Here is an 18,589-nt window from a genome sequence, read left to right as displayed (position 1 = left end):
TTTGCTTCTGTATTTACACCAGTAAACCAGGAAATTGATAGAAGTTGAAGTGCAAAAACTAGTAGGGTACATCAGAAGGCTTATTTGTGAACAGAAATATTTTATATCCTAATGGATCAGACTTCACACCTGATGGATATTTTAATAAAACAAGACACATAAACACTTTTACAACAATAATAAAGTGCCAAACCAAATACAGTTTGTTTATACTGTATGTCAGTGATTTTATCCCCTATGAATGTTAATGTGTAGTTTCTTTCTAATTGTATTGTGGGAAGGTGTGGTCCCCTGACAGTATCATAAATGATGTATCTTTAAATGGGTAGCCAGAGAAATTTATTCCATTATAATTAGTTTCAACGGCAAAGAGAAATATTTTAGAAGGTTGTTTTAGTAGTTGTTTGGGGTACTTATTTTTCAAGCTCTGTAACAAAGTAGTAGAATGAGATTTTACAGGATTATAAATCATAAGAATACTACACTGAAAAGGATGATTTTGTTCATTAAAAAAAAGTAAAGAAAAGATCTTGAAAAGAAAGAAAAAGGAAAAAACAAAGGGAGTAAATAGGTGAATTTTGATAATTTTCATTTGTTCTCTTCCCTCTTTTAATTCTTTGATCTATACCTAAAAGATGATTGAATTTTTCTAATTTTGAAACTGTTTTAATAGCATGACATAGTATGATGAGATTATACATAATTTAGCTTTTATTTTTAAAAAGAATGAAAGAAAACTAAATTGTATAGTATTGAGATATTTAGCTAACATTCAGAAACTAAAAAACCAGCTAATGAGATAGGTTTCCAGTCCTCTTTTAGTATCACCTCAACAGTAATATGTGAAATTTTAAGCCTCTGCTAATCTTGGAGGGTCAATAATTACATTGAAAAAAAAGTTATTAATTACTAGTGAGAACTGTAAGATTCTTATATTAAGAAGTATACATCTTTTCTATGGACTTGAAAATTACTACTAATCACCACCACCTGGTTATAATAATTGGGAATATAATTTTAAAAACATTAGATGTCTTATGAAGATTGAAGTACAATAGCTCCAAATCCCAAATTTGATATTACTTCTGTGACCATTGATCTAGATCATAATGGTGTTCTTTCTATTATGTCAGTTGAACTACCAAAGAATGTATAGAATTAAACATTATTTATCCAATTAAATGAAGAATAGACATTCCATACCAGTGAATATTTTTAAAATTTTGATATGCTATCAGAATTTACCTGATGTTCTTGAGTATAGTTATCAACAGTGATTTACCAGTTGTATAATTTTTATGCTGATCAGAATTATCAGAAATTTGTAAAGTAGTTTTTCTGTTGATTTGTTTACCAAACAAAAAACAATTAAATTTTGCCTATGTGTTCCAGGTGTTTTCATGTAAAATTTTTTTTTAGCACACATAACTTTTCAGGAAATATGACAGATACTTGTCATATTGTAAAAATGCTTTACCCGTTTATTCTCATTTATATGGGGAGAGGAGAGATGACCCAAAGAAAGAACAGGATTAAAAACATCCAATTACCTCCCTGCAACCCATTCCTGCATCATGCATATGCACGTGCACAAACATACACATATACTCATATACTCACCTCCACAGCCTTTCTTTAAAGTTCTTCTGTGGTAGTACTTGTTCTTTCAGTTGACTAATGACCATTTCCATTTCTTTCTTTGGGTTTTTAATATCTTACAGCTTCATTAAGTTCAGTCTTCCTTCCCTCCTTCAGCATAAGCTCTGTTCTTTATTCCTTAGTCTCCATTTATTAGACTGCTCTTACAAGGTTAAATCTCTTTTTCTCTAGTACTTGGCTGGCCAAAATCTTCCATCTTCCCTGGTTTCTGTACTAGTCAAAGCAAAATTGGTTCTGTGCGTAAGCAGTCTTAACACCTTTCCTTTGCTGTGCTCCCAAGTTCCCTCTTTCCTTACCTGATGTTAAAACTCCTCTGAGTATCTGGTTTTTCCCTCTGAAATCCAACCCTAAAATGAAGTTCCACATGTAAAGACCTGTACCAGAGTTCCTTGACGTACCTTCATATTTACAGTTGTTACTTTTAACTGTAGAGAATGGATGAGTGACAAGCAGTAAAGGAAATGAAATGAGGGAATTGATTTTTCCTGTCTTCTTTTAGATGAGGTGGTGAGAACAACCAGTTTGACCAAAAATAAGAAAATTAATTTTAGTATGTTCTTTAAAAGAACTTATTCCAATTGAAATGTAAATTATCATTTAGTCATTTAACAATAAAACTTAGTTTTTTTGTTTAGTATGAAATAAAAATCAGTTCTTTGGACAGATTGGTGTTCATTCTAAGCTGATTTTTGTATTTAGCATTTTCATTTGTAAAAATCAATCTAATAAAAGGAGAATATGGAATCTATTTTAAGAGCCATAGATTTTATATGGTTTTGAAATTTATACCTAGAATGTGTACATTTGAATTATCTTGATCTTAATATACAAAACTACCAATAGAGTACCAATATCAAGGTCAATAGATGATTAATTTAACATATTAGTACATGCCCTTTTCTATTGGATCCTTAAGGATTCAAACAGTGTTTTGTTTTGTTTTGTTTTGTTTCCTCCTTTGCTTTTCCTTTGGCTTTTAAGTGGCTTAAAAATGTATAATTACAGAATGTGTGTTGCTATAATGTATAGTGTATGTTTGTGCCTGAACTAAGGATTTCATGTAAAATAGATTTCTTAACTGACAGTCATGTTTATAATTGTGTTATAATAAGGTCAATATCAGTTTTGTTCTTGGCAGGAACATAATCTCTTTTACCTGGTTTCAGATCCAGTTGTGACTCATGATTGTTTTCTGTCTGATGTAGTTGATAACTACATTGATAATACACATCCACACTACTGCTGCTCATTCAAAGATTAATGCCCAGACTTTAGTGCTATATCATTTTTAATAAGAGGGAAAAAGGATTGATGTTTACATATCAACTCCAGAAGTGAGTTGATGAGGGAATAAAGTACCCTCAACTGCTACCACCTTGAGAATTTTCCCATCTCAAGTACTGATCTAATTAGCCCCTTCTTAATTTGCTTATTTTGGTAAAAATAATGTCATGGCAAAATTATACTTACAAGAACTAACAATAATTTATATTTGAAAGATGATTGTATGCATAAGTTTATTTCTACCCTAATCTATAAATTTTGTCCTCATGCATCAGTGTGATTGCTGGATTGATTGGTGGGCATTTTATGCCCGTCAGAATAATTCTATATGTGAGAAACTACTTCTGTGTGAGGATCAAATTTTCATATATATGCTGTCATACTGAGGGCTACCCGCTGTCTGCAGTTAATGAAACAGTAGGAAGTATTTTAAATATTGAATAGCAAAGTTCTCCCCAGTGATACCACTTTTATTAGTTCTAGAATAAAAAGTGTGAAATTGGCAAGTAAAAGTCACATTTTCCTCCTTCTGAACTTGACTATTTTATATTTTATTCCTTTTCTGATTACGAAGATATAATGGACAACCATTTGCATCTATATTTAATTCATAAAAATACTTTTGTTTTCAGGGTTATTTTGAATTAAGGTTTTATGATTACATACTGTAAGAGGGAAATCTGTCTTTTGTAAATAAGTTACTCTCAATATACATTTTCATTTTGGACTGTTGTCCAGTGTCAGAAATAACCGAGAAAATGAGTTCTTAGTGCTATGGCAGTCTACCTGTAGACATTTTGTTTTTAAAGGTCTTTAAATATTTTCTAATAATTATTTCTTACTGTTACCTAACAATGTTTCATCCTTATTAAGTGCAGTTATTTTGTTCAACAGCAGTCAGTGGAAGAGCATCTGCAATGTCAAACACTCCTACCCACAGTATTGCTGCTTCCATTTCCCAACCTCAGACTCCAACTCCAAGTCCTATCATCTCTCCTTCAGCCATGCTTCCTATCTACCCTGCCATTGATATTGATGCACAGGTAAGCTCCAGACTCAGGAGTGATGGTTTTTAACTGGAATTATATCATCATTACATTACAAGCATTAATCATTGATTTAAAATCTTAGACTGTTTATCTCTGAGCAAAGACCTGAGCCACAGTTACAGAATGATTAGAATCCACATTTAAACACAAAATATCAAATATAGATTGTTACTGATAATTATCATGAAGATCTATTTTCCGAGGTCAAGTAATCTATTTTTCTTTAAACTTTAGAACAAGATGTAAAAAGAAAGAACTTACTTAATTAAGATTAGTGTGTATTTTCTTCTAAACTTAAATTAGAATATGAGTTTTAGAAGATGTTTTGAAATTCATAACGGATTACACATAAAAGAAGAGGTTCTTTCATTTATATATCATATACTCTCACTTGCATTTATATTCTTTGAAAATTCTGAATTTGCTGGCTGTAATATGTAGTGAGTCTGTGTGTCTGTTCTTGCTGGCTGTAGTATGTAGTGAGTCTATGTGTCTGTCTATAACACTGTTAAGTTTTTTTAAAAAAAGTTTTTTAAAGAAATTAGTTTACTGTGAAATCTTAGAGCAAAGTGAGGTTGGAGAAGAGAGGATAGCTTGTGTTTTGTCCTGAAGAAATGCCGAGAGGCCTAGCTTAGAAGACTGCTGAATGAGGTAAGGGTGTATATGACCTTCTTCAGGGCTGAGAAATGTTTGTAGTTTATTTAGTTTTAATTAATACCTAGTTGGGGGACTAGTGTGAGGGTGGTGGTGTACATTATAAAACTTATGGTCTTATAAGTGATCAGTTGTTTATAAACGTAAATTTTAGGGGAGAGAGAATGTGTATATTATTGGACTATTAAAGGCCTATACTCTTAAACTATTGAAAATAAAGCTTCCTTTTCATTAAAATGTGACAATTAATCAATCAATCAATCGATCAATACTGTGAAAAGGAAATTGTATTTCTGTTCTTACTTGCTTCTCAAATATTTATTGTTTTATATGAGCTAAGTTTTTTGGAGCTCTTAAAAGTGTCAGGGGCTATTTTTAAGGAATAACCTCATTCATTCTGCAGACTACACATATCAGTAGCTACTCTTGAACATCCATTTTCCTGATAAAGAAACTGAGGCTAAGAGAGGAAAAAGCATTTTGCTTACAATCACTTTTTTTAACCAAGAAGTGGTGGGGCTGGGTGTCAAATTTAGGTTGATTTGATTTCAAAAACGCCCTTACAAATATCATACTATACAGAACAACTATACAAATAAATATGAGACATTCATTTGATAAACCACAATGGTTTACATTTCATATTGACAGCATTGTAAAATTGAATGGAACTTTTTATTGAATTTGCATTATTTTCCTCTAATCTTTTTTGCTGAGTTTGTAAATGTTTTAACCAGAAGTATATTTTCTAATTTTTGTGGGATCAAAAATTGAGCCATAAGGAAAAGTAAAAACTTCACCAAAATATAAATGGATTTCTTTTTTTAAAAGGCCTTTAAATGAAACAGCTGCAGAGAAGTTTCCACCAAGTATGTTCATGATTTTATTGAATTTGAAATTGTTATAGTGATGGTGAAATTTTATCTGACTATACTACTAAACCAACCATAAATTAATTTCTGTTAAGTTACATTTAAATACTTTTAAAATGTTAATTTTAAAAAAATAACATTTTAAATGCAGTAGACATACTTAATGTAAAAAGATTTGCGTTTGGCTCCATAAAAATCTGCTTTTTTATCTGGTCTTTACATCGAGGTTTTTCAGTTGGGTTAGCCTAATATGAGTTACAGTACTTTTCTTGGAGTTTACCGTAATTGCATAATTAGACATTAGAAAATTCCTGTTTGAGAAAGCATAATATAAAATAAATATTCAGAAATAGTTGTTCACTATTTTTTTTTAATTTTCAGTGTAGTGTGTTTTTTTATTTGTTTGTTTTGTATTTTTTGTTTTTTAGTTTACTAGTTTTTATGATACCAAACAGGTACTTTAAGTGTTAAATTAAAGATTCTTTTGTGCTAAATCCATCTGAAGTTTTTTCTAGATTCTCAAATAAAAATCCCATGAAATTTTACATAATGGTTATTTTGATTTATGTGTGACAATACTGTGCCATTACAGATAGGTGATGTAATGAAAAAATTAATACCAAGATTTTTCCTCTAGCTTGAAAGATTAAACATTCTTTAATTAACTGGATCTTTCGTTTATTTAACAAAACTTAACATGTACATTCTTAACACTTTACAGACACTAACTTCTTTAACTTTATCTCTATAACAATCTCATGAAGTAGGTACTGTTACTATTCCCATTTTACAGGTGAGGAAAGAGACCTTGCCTAACAGATAATTTTTGGTGAAGCCAGCTTTCAAATAAAACAAAACAAAACAAAACAAAAAACCCTCTGAGTCTAGAATCTAGAAAATGGGTCTGTCTAGGTAGCAAAGGATCATGGGTCTTTAATCTTTGCATCTTTTTGGCATATTTCCTTGGCCATACTGCATATTTACCATAAATCTTAATTTAAGGAAGAACAAAATAAATTAATTTTTTAAAGCTTTAGTGTATAAATCTTTTTTCAAATGCTAATGATTTATGAAAAATGATCTTTTGAGCATATTAGGGAACTCATATTTCAAATAAGAATTAGCTGGACTCAAATGTATAATTTCTGAACCTCAAAGAATGCTGAAGATAAGAGTTTACATTCTTTATAAGGTTCATTGAATCGTATGTTTTATAATTAGAAATTACCCTTGGTGTGTGTGTCACAGGCTCCCCACCTCTCTTGTAGTGGTCTTACTGAATCAAGTTTGTCTGGGTATTTTCAAAATTTTTAAGACTAATACCATACACTGCTGTTTCCAAAATTTAGGAAACATCAATAAATGATAGTTTGAAGGAATTATTTGGGACTGTTTTACTGTCCATTTTGTTAACATAGGTATAATCTGTTTTTATTTTGCTTGAGTGGTATAATGACACTATACATGGGTACTCTAGATACAGAAATTAGGAATCATGTAGAGATTTTTAAGAACCACTGGTTTTATGAGACAGTAAATCTGGTTGAAGGTCAGAGTTGAATACCACTGAATTAATTAAATATTTTCTGTATTTCACTGTGTGAAATTTTTACTAGCTCTACTAGTTACTAAAAGTGAGAATCAGTTGTTCTGTTCATGGGTTCTAAAACCTTGTGTTTCTGGCATGAACTGAACTTGTGTTCCAGTTCTGAACTGCTTGTCATTTTATTCTCAAATTTATTATAAAGGCTTTCCTTGAACTTGGAGTAACTTCTTCTTGTACATCTCAAAAATGAAAAAAATAACCTATGTAATTTTTCCTTTTTTCCTGTTTTTAATAAATAACATACATCCATTATCTTTTAAAGATAGATAGATATTAAATTTAACTTACTTATCAAGACTGACATTGTAAAGTATGTAAAATTATGTTTTACCTTTAATGGTATAAATATTATTTGGATATTACTCTCTTTTCCTGCTTTTGCAACACAGAGAACACTTTCATCACCATGATTTAACAAGAGAATTTAAGGAGACCAGGAAGAATGAATTAATAGTGATATATAATACACTGCCATTGAAGTATTCTCCTTTAAAATACTTGCAGAAATTCTGCTTGTTTATATGAAGTGTTTTAGAGATTTTATTTACTGTTTTACTGATTATTCTCATTTGTTGAATGCCCTGAAGTACTGTCCTTTTTAATCTTATATATGAACCCTGACATGGTTAGAGAAAGAGATGTTTGAGATTATAGAGATCTAAAAAAGGGTCTTCAGCCCTTTAAGTCCTAATAGTTTTCTAAGTAATTTAATTACGTTAAATGTGATTAATGGATATATTTCCTTTTTATAGACAGTTCAGGTATGTTTTTTTCACTTACATTCCAGTTCATTAAAAGTTGCCTTTTTCTTTAATATTTCATCTGTCTTATAATACTTTCTTGGTTTTGTACTCTTGTAAAATTGAATAGTCATGCTGATAACCTATAGAATATTTTTGCATTGAATATAATTTTATCATTTTTCATGAGCCTGAATCATTGTAACAACATGTTATGATATAGAATGGTATGTTTTGTGATATTGTGAGCTAAATGGAAATTTTCTTTTTACTGTACACCTGGAAAGCTCTGGGCATCTTTCTCCTTTCCAGGTTCCTCATAGATATATGACCAAGAATGAGACTTGGTAACCAGTATAATATAACTTGACTTCAGTGTTATTTTGCCTTCTAGGAAGTCATCACCTACATTGTTATCATTATTTCCTTGATTAGAAATTTTTTTCTGTACCTTTTTGGTCATTGTTAATTTTAACCCAGACTACTACTTCAGTTCATTTGTTTCTTGATGTATTACAAATTAGGATAATATTTCTTACCATTTTGGGAATGTGTAGGTGTGTATTTGGGTAGGGGTAGAAGCCTCACTTTAGAATCTTTAAATTCTTTTATTACTGTCTTAAAAAGATTGTCATAAAATTAGTTGCTTAAATTACTCCTTAATGCAGAAATATAGTGGTTATCTATTCTTAAGTCCCCCAAGGAATTTGATTAATGCCCCCCCTTCTCAGCTTTAAATATTTTTTTCCTTCAACTCTCATACTACAGTGTTTACATTTCTCTCAAAGTCTAAACCTAAATTTGCCCTGTACAGTAACCAGTAAACTCCTAGTGAGCAGGAACTGTGTTTACTTTGTCAACCCTGGAGTACCTAGCAGAGTACTTTGAATATAAAAGGTGTTTAATAAATGTCAATTAAATTGATGTTTTATAATGTGGAAAAAACCCAAATTATACGAATCCACTAAAATTTTCCATGCTTACCTTTTTACTTGTCTATTCATTCTCTATTAAGATTGGCACTGATTTCCTAAAGTGCTCTTTAACCCCCAGAAGATTTTTAGAAATCTCACAAACTTCATCATAAAGTTTATACTGTTCTATTGATTGTCTGTACACTAACATAGAGAGCACATAATATAGATACACTTAACATTATATTCCTCTCAGTCAGCTGTGTCTTAGGGCTGCTCTGTGATGTAATAGAGAAAGCAGCATTCTGTTATCCAACATCCTCTTTTTTTTTTTACACCAGTCTTTACCAGTTATTAGTGTGTATGACCGTTGGAAGATTATTTCTCTGACCTTTGTTTCCTTTTCTCTGAAATCAGATATAGTAATTCCTTCCTTATAAACCTGAAATAAAGATCAGATACTATAAAACAATCAGAGCTGTCACTCATTTAAGTATTCATGTCCTTCTCCATTGTTGTAGTTGGTGCATCTCTCCCTTGTGGCCATTCCTGATCTCTGCAGTCAGTGGCTCAGCTCTCTGCCAGCCTCTTCTGCAGAGCAGCTTTTGCGGTCTCCCTCTTCATCACTGACTAGTAGGCTTTTTCTTATTTCTTGACTCTATTGATTTTTGCCTTTTGTCTCATTATTTGGGTTTTCATAATAGAGCTTAGTTTTTACAGTTATTGAACTTCTGGAAGAATATGCTTTTCTTTTTATATTACATAAACATAATAAATAAATATTTCATATATATAGTCCTTTGCTTTATTAGTGATAGTCTTTGAATCTGTGACCCTTACAGCTAATTGTCATTCATTCAACTTAACTATTATTTATTGTTTCCTAGGCAAAACATTACTAATAGGTAGAGAATGCAAACATAAATAAGACATGTTCATTACCTTCCAGGAATTTATAGTCCTTTGAGAATGATAGACACATAAGTAATAATAGCATAATGAAGATTGGTGATAAATGCTATAATAGAGGTGCATATGTAAAAGCGGAAAGATGGTTTAGAACAGGATTGTACAATAGAAAAATAATGCAGGGCTTGTAATTTTACATTTTCTGGTAGCCACATTTAAAAAAGCAAAAAGAAATAGGAGGAATTAATTTTAAGAATATATTTTATTTAACATAATATATCCATAATATTGTTTAAACATATAATCAATACCAAAAAGTTACTGAGGTATTTTATATTTTTATTTTACACTAAACGTCTTCAAAATTTGGTGTATATGTTAACACTAAGCCTAGAATGGTCCAATCATCCTGGTTTTCCTGGGACTTTCCTGATTTTAGTACCAAAAGTCCCTCATCCCAGAAACTCCCTCCATCCTGTGCAAATCCAGATGGTTTGCTACCCTATTTAAAATGAATCTCAACTTGGACTTCATTGGAAATACTTGATTTGCGTTTAGATTGGTTAAATACAGCTGGAAAAGTAGATTCATTACTCAAGTTGCTCCAAACATACAAAAAAAGGTTTTTAATAATCAAATTGAATTAACAGTTTTTAAATTTAAATTAATTAAAATTAAATAAAATATTGAAATTTAGTTCTTCAGTCACACTAGCAATATCTTAAGTACTAATAGCCACATGTTGCTAGTAGTTTTTTTTTTTTTTGAACAATATAAGCTTAGAGTACTAAAAGTGTAAGAAATTAGTTCACTAAATAAGTGTTTAAACTATGATAGGGTTTAACCACTAGTAAATCCAGTATTGGTCACTATCATTGGCAGAAGTCACAATTGTATATGAACAGTCTCATGTCTCAATTATAAGTCTTTGTCTTTCAAAATACTCTGTATATTATGTTTTTTTGTTGTTGCTGCTGTTCCTTTAAATTTTTAGTAGCTTTGTTCCTCAAATACAGTTAAGTTACTTGGAAACAATTTTTTCATTTTAACACTTGCTTTTCAGCTTTGTTGGATGGGTCCAGAATAGCAAATTTGGCCCCACTGCTGAGGATTTTACTTGATATTCTGTGTGTTTTAAGGGTCTTTCAACTCTGGTTCTGGGAACCAAACTATTCCCAGCCCTGTATAAGCTTTAGGTGTTGTTCAGCCTGATTCTTTCTGGTGGTCTTTCCTTGGCCTCCAGTAATTTTTCTCATGCATGTATGCTGATCAGAGCTCAGCTGAAGCTTCAAGGGGAACCCTCTGCAGATCCCTGGAGTACTCTCTGTGTATAGCACCTTCCTCTCCAATAGTTTGCCCAGTAAATGCTAGCCATCTTCACCTCTCCAAATTCAGTCTTTTCAACTCAGGGAGACTGCCAGACTCTGTTTGGGTACCCTTGCCCTGCACTTTAGCCTGGAAACTCTCTAGGCAATCGAATGAGTTAATCATTTCTCTCCTCCAAGATCGTTGTCATATGCTGCCTAACCACCATCATTTCAAATAGTTTGTCTTTTTTTTGTCATTTGGGTTAGGAAAATAAACCTTGTCTATGCTACTCCATTTGCAGGTGGAAGGAAAAGTGAGTCCACAGTAGTATTTCTTAAACATGTAGTTGAAAACAGCATATGGTTGAAAATCACACTTTTTCTTCTTGCATGCTTTAAGAATCACCATAAAGTTCAAATATTATTTGTAGTCTTTAAAAAATCATAAGTTGACCACTAATGAGAAAAAATGACTCACTATCCAAATGTTTGATATAGTAGTGATAGATATATATATCTCTGTGTATATTTGGTATATGTACATGTTATGTAATTGGTGTTAACATTCTAAAATTATCTAATAAGTTAATCAACAGGTTTTGTTTGTTTGTTTGCTTGTTTTTTAAACAGACTGAGAGTAATCATGACACAGCACTAACACTTGCCTGTGCTGGTGGTCATGAGGAACTGGTACAAACACTGCTAGAGAGAGGAGCTAGTATTGAGCACCGAGACAAGAAAGGTAGAGCCTACTTTTGTTAATTATTTTTTTCTGGATTATTTGTGTTCTGTGAATTCTGCATGAGCTCTGTTTGGATGATTAGATACAGTGGAAAACAGTATTGTTCCTTGCTTAGCTAAGAAGATCATTATTTTACTACAGGTTTTACTCCACTCATCTTGGCTGCTACAGCTGGTCATGTTGGTGTTGTGGAAATACTGCTGGACAATGGTGCAGACATTGAAGCCCAGTCAGAAAGAACCAAGGACACACCGCTATCTTTGGCTTGTTCTGGGGGAAGGCAGGAGGTATTGCTGTCCCAAGTGTATTTTTTTTTCCTCCATCTATTTAACAGATATATGCTTTAATTTATATGATTTTGTGGGAACAGTGAACAGACATTAAGATTTATCACAGTAACTTAGATTATTATCTTTTAGCAAAAGGACAAGAATTAGTGTTAGCATAAGCTATCTTGCCAGAAAAATCATATGTTGTTCATTATCCTGCTCATCTAAAAGTACTAACCGCCATAGGAATCTCGGTATTGCATTCAGGCTAAAAGAATAATTAAGATGTTCCAAATCAAATCAGTAAGCTCCTGATAAGCAGGGCCTGTATTCACTCACCATTTCCTGTTCCAGTGTACCTATCATGAAAGGTACTTAAGCTCAGCCTCTGTTGCTCTGTATGTATAAGACTTAGGAAGTTAAGACTAATCCAATTTTAGTTGTTCTGAGGACTCGTCTTTTACTTTCTCCTCACCCCTTCTCAACTCTGGAGGAAAGGTTCTCAGGTAGTATTATGTGACCTTTTAGTTTTTTAAGATAGCTGGTGTGCTTAGTTGTAGGCTCAAGAAGTCATAGCTTTACTCCCTTGTGTGTCGTCTTCTGACATTTAATAGTTGGATAACCTCATTTTTAAGTCTGTTTTTTAAATCCAATCCTCTTCACCAGTCGTACTGTCTCTATGGATTGACAGCGTCTTAATTAGGGAATTAGTGAATCTTATGTTTAGGAAGCACTGTAGGTCATCCAGGTCAGTTTCCTAGTTGGCTTCAAAATCGTTTTCTTTTTTATTTCACCATTCTAAATATTTTTTCCTGTATTCCATAGTGTAGGTGATTCTGTCAGTCAGAAATATAAATGTTTTGTTTTTGAAATATAATGAAAATAAAGTTTTGACTTAACTGAAATTTTCAATCATCATGTGGTTTGAAATAATACTTGTCTCACATCATAACAAATTTTTCAGTGTTGTTAAAAAGTTGATTTCCTTTTGAAGCAATGTTAAAGCCTGTAGTTTACTGTAATCTTTATGTATTTTTATTAAAATGTAACAGATGAGGTTATAATAATTAGAGAAGTCTTTTAGGGTAATAATTTTGCTGATAACACTCTTACTTTGAATCAGTGTCATTCGAACAGTTAAGTATTTTGAAGTAATTAATAAAACATTTGAAAGTCATTTTACTATAAAATCACAAACTAATTTCTTTCATGTTGAATGTGTATTACTTTTGAGGAATAGACCATTCCCTCTCAGAGATAACTAAAGTCAGTTATCTTTGCATAATGGAATTAAGAAAACTTTAGAAATTTGATTAGGGTTTTCTACTTTATTGCTTAAGGGACTCTTTGTAAAATAAAACAGTCTAATGCCAATTTGGGGGCTTATTTTTATAATCTTAAAAGCCACATAAGCCATCTAGTCTTACAGGCTCTATAAGCAAGAGTGATAGATATCATCTAAAATTGGTCAAAGCTTTATTCAGACGAGTAAAGTTTTAGTTGGTACATAAGACACAGCACTGTTCATTAAAATTTATTTGTTATTTCCCAGTTAGTATTTTGGGGGAGATATATATATATAGAGAGAGAGAGAGAGAACAAGGATAAGTGCTGTGATCTTGAGCAGTCCTTAATTTCATCATGCCTCATAAGAAATTCTACTAGGTGGAACCCATGAACAATGGAAGTATATTTCCACAAGAAATGTTGATAACAATTTTATTCAAAATTACCCAAAACTAGAAACAGCAGAAGTGTTCATCAGTAGATGAACTAGCATGTTGATATAATGGAATGCTACACAATACACACAAGTGACTCTCAAAAGCTATGTGATTCATTTATACGAAGATTTAACGTAAATGAAACTACTAATCTGTGGGTAGGATTGACTAGTAAGGAACATGAGTAACAGATTTAAATTACATTAGGTTTATACATTTGTTAGTACTCAGTGAATATACAGTAAACTTTTGAGCATTTATTGAAAGTTACAAATGTCACCTAAAAAAACCTGAAAACAAGTAGTATAGTTAATGGTACACATGCTGATGTATTTAAAGGAAATTGCAGGTGTCTACAGTTTACTTAGAAATGAAATGCATCAAAAAATGATGGACAGATGAATAAATGTGGTTAAGTAATTAAATACAGTAGACTATTAATGGTGGAATCTAGGTAATGAGTATATGTAAATGTTTTCAGCTTTTCTATATGCTTGAAAATTTTCATAGTAAAATGTTAGAGAAAAAAGTGTTAGCTTTATTCCAAAAATTTTTTTTCTAACGTTCAGTTATTGATTTTAAGTTAAAAAAATTTTATGGGCATTTACATATATAAATGAAAGTCTTATTCTACTTTACCACTATGTGGTGGAGTAATACAGAAATACTAATTTCCAAAATAGCATTGCGTAGGGTTACATGAGGTCCATATCTTTCACTGAACAGACTGTGCCATTTCAGCAGATTTCATAATGGATTTTATTTAAGAGGCTATCCCCTTGTTGGCTTCTAAGACCTTTTGCTTTCATTTGAGACTGATTTTGTACACAGGATGAAAGGACCTTCCCCTCTATATATAATATACCAGAAAAAAAAAAAAAAGAAATCAGAAATATACACCTTGCAGATTATCTCACTGTAAGAAGAAAACATATTTTTTCCTTTTTTCTTTCCAGGTGGTGGAGCTATTATTAGCTCGAGGGGCAAATAAAGAGCACAGGAATGTTTCTGATTACACACCTCTAAGCCTGGCTGCTTCTGGTGGCTATGTGAACATTATCAAAATATTACTAAATGCAGGAGCTGAGATTAATTCTAGGCAAGTTTTATTCTCTCTTTCCAAGTCCCTTAAGAGTGTTATGTTAAAATAGCTGTAGAACACTTATTTATTTTTTAATGCCATATTTAGGAAATGCCTGTGTTACAAATTTAGAATTCAAATTTAAGTATTTAAAACTGTTGAAATAGAACTTGAAAAAATTACCAATTACTCTATTTCTTAAGGTACTAAAAGTAAACACATCTGATTTACTAGTTTTTATTAAGCAAGGAGGTATGTACTTTGGGACTTTAGGATAGATAGTCCATCTTAATAATACCTTAATAATTTATCACTTTTCAGCCCAAGTCATTATGTTGAATGAGATACAGAAAGTATTTTAGTTCTGAGTGGTAAAAGATTTCTAATGGAGTCTTGATAGTATCTCAAAGACTTAGTAGGGCTGAGAAAAATGATTTATTTTAAATAATTCTGCAAAATAACCTTAAATCCTGAAATAAAATTCCACGTTATCATCCAATTTTTCTGGGACATTTGAAAATGTGTATTTTCCTTTTGTTCTCCCCATACTTCCACCCCCAGAACTGGTAGCAAATTGGGCATTTCTCCTCTGATGTTAGCAGCTATGAATGGGCACACAGCTGCCGTTAAGCTCCTGTTAGACATGGGCTCTGACATAAATGCTCAAATAGAAACCAATCGGAACACTGCCCTTACCTTAGCCTGCTTCCAAGGAAGAACTGAAGTGGTTAGTCTTCTGCTTGATAGAAAAGCAAATGTGGAGCACAGAGCTAAGGTAAGAAAAAGTCTTGAGGTTTACACATGGATTTATTGCTTTGATATTTAAGGTGTAGCAATATGCTAATTATAATTCTGATACTTTGTAGTAACACTTACCTCTTACATAAGGCATTTTATCAGAAGTCATTCTTTATAACTCAGCTAAGCATCCATTCTTGAAAATACCTCAGCAAAAAATTTTTATAGGTAATAATGACATTAGAGTTACCAGCTGAAACTGTGCTGTTATGAAAGAGAAGACAGGAAACATTATGAAGTGCCAGTTACATGCCAAGTACTTGCATGCCAAATTTTTTTCCCAACAAATTGACATTAAGTAGAATCATCTGCTTTCAATAGATCTCATTGTGGCTGAGAGAGGCTAGTAGTGTCAGTGCTGAAATTTAGTTGTGAATTTTTCGAATAGCTATACCATATTGCTCCCCCAGATTATTGTTAATATTTTAGTACTTTACATCTCTTACATGTTTTTATTTTTCACTAAACCTAGACTGGCCTCACACCACTAATGGAAGCTGCCTCTGGTGGGTATGCAGAGGTGGGCCGAGTCCTTTTGGATAAAGGTGCTGATGTTAATGCCCCTCCAGTGCCCTCCTCGAGAGATACAGCTTTAACCATAGCAGCAGATAAAGGGCATTATAAATTCTGTGAGCTTCTCATTGGCAGGTATGTCACCATACTCTTCATATATAAACATGGTGTTTACTAGTGATTACTATTCTCTTTGTAAATTGTACTATTAACAAATCAAATGTGATTGCTTCTTTTATAAACTACAGTGTATTTTAATGTTTTAAACTTAACTCTTATTTTCCACCCATCCAGAGCTATGCTGCATTGTTTATTTCAGTGCAGCCTAGAAATATCCTTTCTTCCTTTTTTGTGTGTGTATACACTTTTAAAGTACTGTAAAGCTATTTGAACATCCAGCTATTGTCATCCATGTACACATCTCCCATACAGTTTGAGTTTTGCAAAGATACCACTCTAAGTCTTGAAATTCTGGCCACAATCTAAGGCTTCATTGTTGATTTTCTTGTTCTTTATAGTAATTTTTATAGTAATTAGGGATTTTAAGTGATAGCTGTGGAACTGTTCAAGATACAAAATAGAACCCAGTATAGTTTTGTTTCAGTCACTTCGAAGTTGCCTGTTAGTCTTTGATAATTCTTGTCTGCTGAATTGGATTTCCTATTTTAACAGTCTTAAAGACCTTTAAGTATCCTAAGCAATAGTATTTAGTCGTAAACTACTGTTGTTCACCATGAGTCTTAACCTACAGTGATGCCCACTGAGTGCTAAACCTTCATGTTATTTGAAGATTCATTCTTTTCTGAAGCCACATGATATAAATACATGAATACAAATAATCTGAAAGATTATTGCCTTGTAGGATACTGTTTGTGCTGTAGGATACTGTTTACTATATTGATTGTGATAGCAACAGAATGTACCTTTATTTTTCACCAAATATAATTTCATACCAAGATGTGAAATTCAGAATTAGGGACAAAGAGTCATTTTTAAAATAAAAGAAAAAAACAATTATTGGTATATGGTTAGTTTCAAGTCAGTGACTTAATTTGATGACTAGAAATTCTTTGTAAATAATTTTGAGAAATACATCTTAGTCCTGTATATTTTAGACAGTGTTCACCTTTACAGAATATTTTCACAAGTTAATAGTTGATTTTTATTATTACCTGTGTTATTTCATTTTAAACAGCAGTGTTTGTGTCATTCATTTAGGGGAGCTCACATTGATGTACGTAACAAAAAGGGGAACACTCCATTGTGGCTGGCAGCAAATGGTGGACACCTTGATGTGGTTCAGTTACTGGTGCAAGCAGGTGCAGATGTGGATGCAGCAGACAACCGCAAGATAACTCCTCTTATGGCAGCATTTAGAAAGGTAGAAGTCTTTTATCCTCATTCACTTGGATGGTTTTCACTTAGACTAGAAAGTATGATTTAATTATCACTAAATACTATTATTTTAGGATCTAACAGCAGTGATGAAAGAGTAAAAAGCAAATAATCACTCAGATGGCAAGGGTGAAAGGTAGATAGAGGTATCCCAGAAAAGCCATTAGTATCCATAGTAGACATCAAAGCTAAATAAACTTTTAAAAAGTTGTTCTAAGTAGTATTTTCAAAATCTAGTTACAATCTTAGTATTTTGCAAAATATAAACCCAGCTAAAAGTAATACTTATGAATGTTTCTTTCTTGTATTAGCATAGCTGAGAAAAATTTAACTTAAATTGATTTTAATTATTGACTTTAATTTCCAGGAAAAAAGGAATTAAATAATGAAAACCCAGCTGCCAGTATTTGAAACCTTCAGAAGTAGAAATAAATTTTGTGGAAGTGCAACTTTTTATAGTGCATAGCACTGAACTGTATATAAGTAATTTAATGCTTTGGGTGATTTCTTAAGTGCACTTTTAATTTGTTACCAGGGAACTAGGAAAACCAGATTAGTGTTACAGGGATTATAATTTTGAGTTTTGTCATTCATGTAGGTCAAACCTTACAGATTCCAAATTGTTTTGTTATATTGAAAAGTTTTAGTATATAAATTACAAGAAATCATCTCTTCCTTTTTCTCTTATTACTCTGATTCCTGTACTTTATACCACTTCTTTCCTGGTGTTCTAGACTACCTTCCCACTCTCGTCAGTCAGACTTATTCTTTCTCACTGGCTACCTACGTCGTCTTCAAGCAAACTAGCTTATCATTATCAAGTTTATCTTTCTAACTATTTCACTTTGTTAGTATCCTCTTCAAGAACCTTTTCCTTTATCCCCAGTCTGTAATCCTTTGAAATCCAATCTTTGTTACTAAAAGCCCAATCTAGTGCTCCTTGAGCTCATCTCCCGTTAAGTCCCTAATGTGGAATCTTCTTGCTTGGTCTTTTCTTTGTCACTGTCTTTCACATCACCTTTGTTCTCATCTCAGGAATGCTCATGTCCTTCTTCATTTTTCCAAAATTAACT

General features: G+C 32.1%; 1 protein-coding gene across 9 annotated transcripts in view; it reads left to right on the top strand.

The window, feature by feature from the left end:
- The window catches only part of ANKRD17 (ankyrin repeat domain 17), a 155,295-nt gene that overhangs the window by 98,814 nt on the left and 37,892 nt on the right, over positions 1–18,589 (top strand). For 6 of the 9 annotated variants that reach the window (XM_074344870.1, XM_074344843.1, XM_074344859.1 and 3 more), the window contains 7 exons: positions 3,838–3,986; positions 11,625–11,736; positions 11,878–12,023; positions 14,686–14,828; positions 15,372–15,585; positions 16,081–16,256; positions 17,340–17,502. In XM_074344870.1, the coding sequence (XP_074200971.1) occupies positions 3,838–3,986; positions 11,625–11,736; positions 11,878–12,023; positions 14,686–14,828; positions 15,372–15,585; positions 16,081–16,256; positions 17,340–17,502 (1,103 nt within the window). The remainder of the gene's footprint in view (positions 1–3,837; positions 3,987–11,624; positions 11,737–11,877; positions 12,024–14,685; positions 14,829–15,371; positions 15,586–16,080; positions 16,257–17,339; positions 17,503–18,589) is intronic. The other 3 variants (XM_074344847.1, XM_074344864.1, XM_074344834.1) reach the window with 1 other exon arrangement.

Source organism: Camelus bactrianus, chromosome 2, assembly GCF_048773025.1.
Source record: "Camelus bactrianus isolate YW-2024 breed Bactrian camel chromosome 2, ASM4877302v1, whole genome shotgun sequence".
Lineage (NCBI taxonomy): Eukaryota > Metazoa > Chordata > Mammalia > Artiodactyla > Camelidae > Camelus > Camelus bactrianus.
Note: the sequence above shows the minus strand (reverse complement) of the source record. Positions and strands in the feature narration are given on the sequence as shown.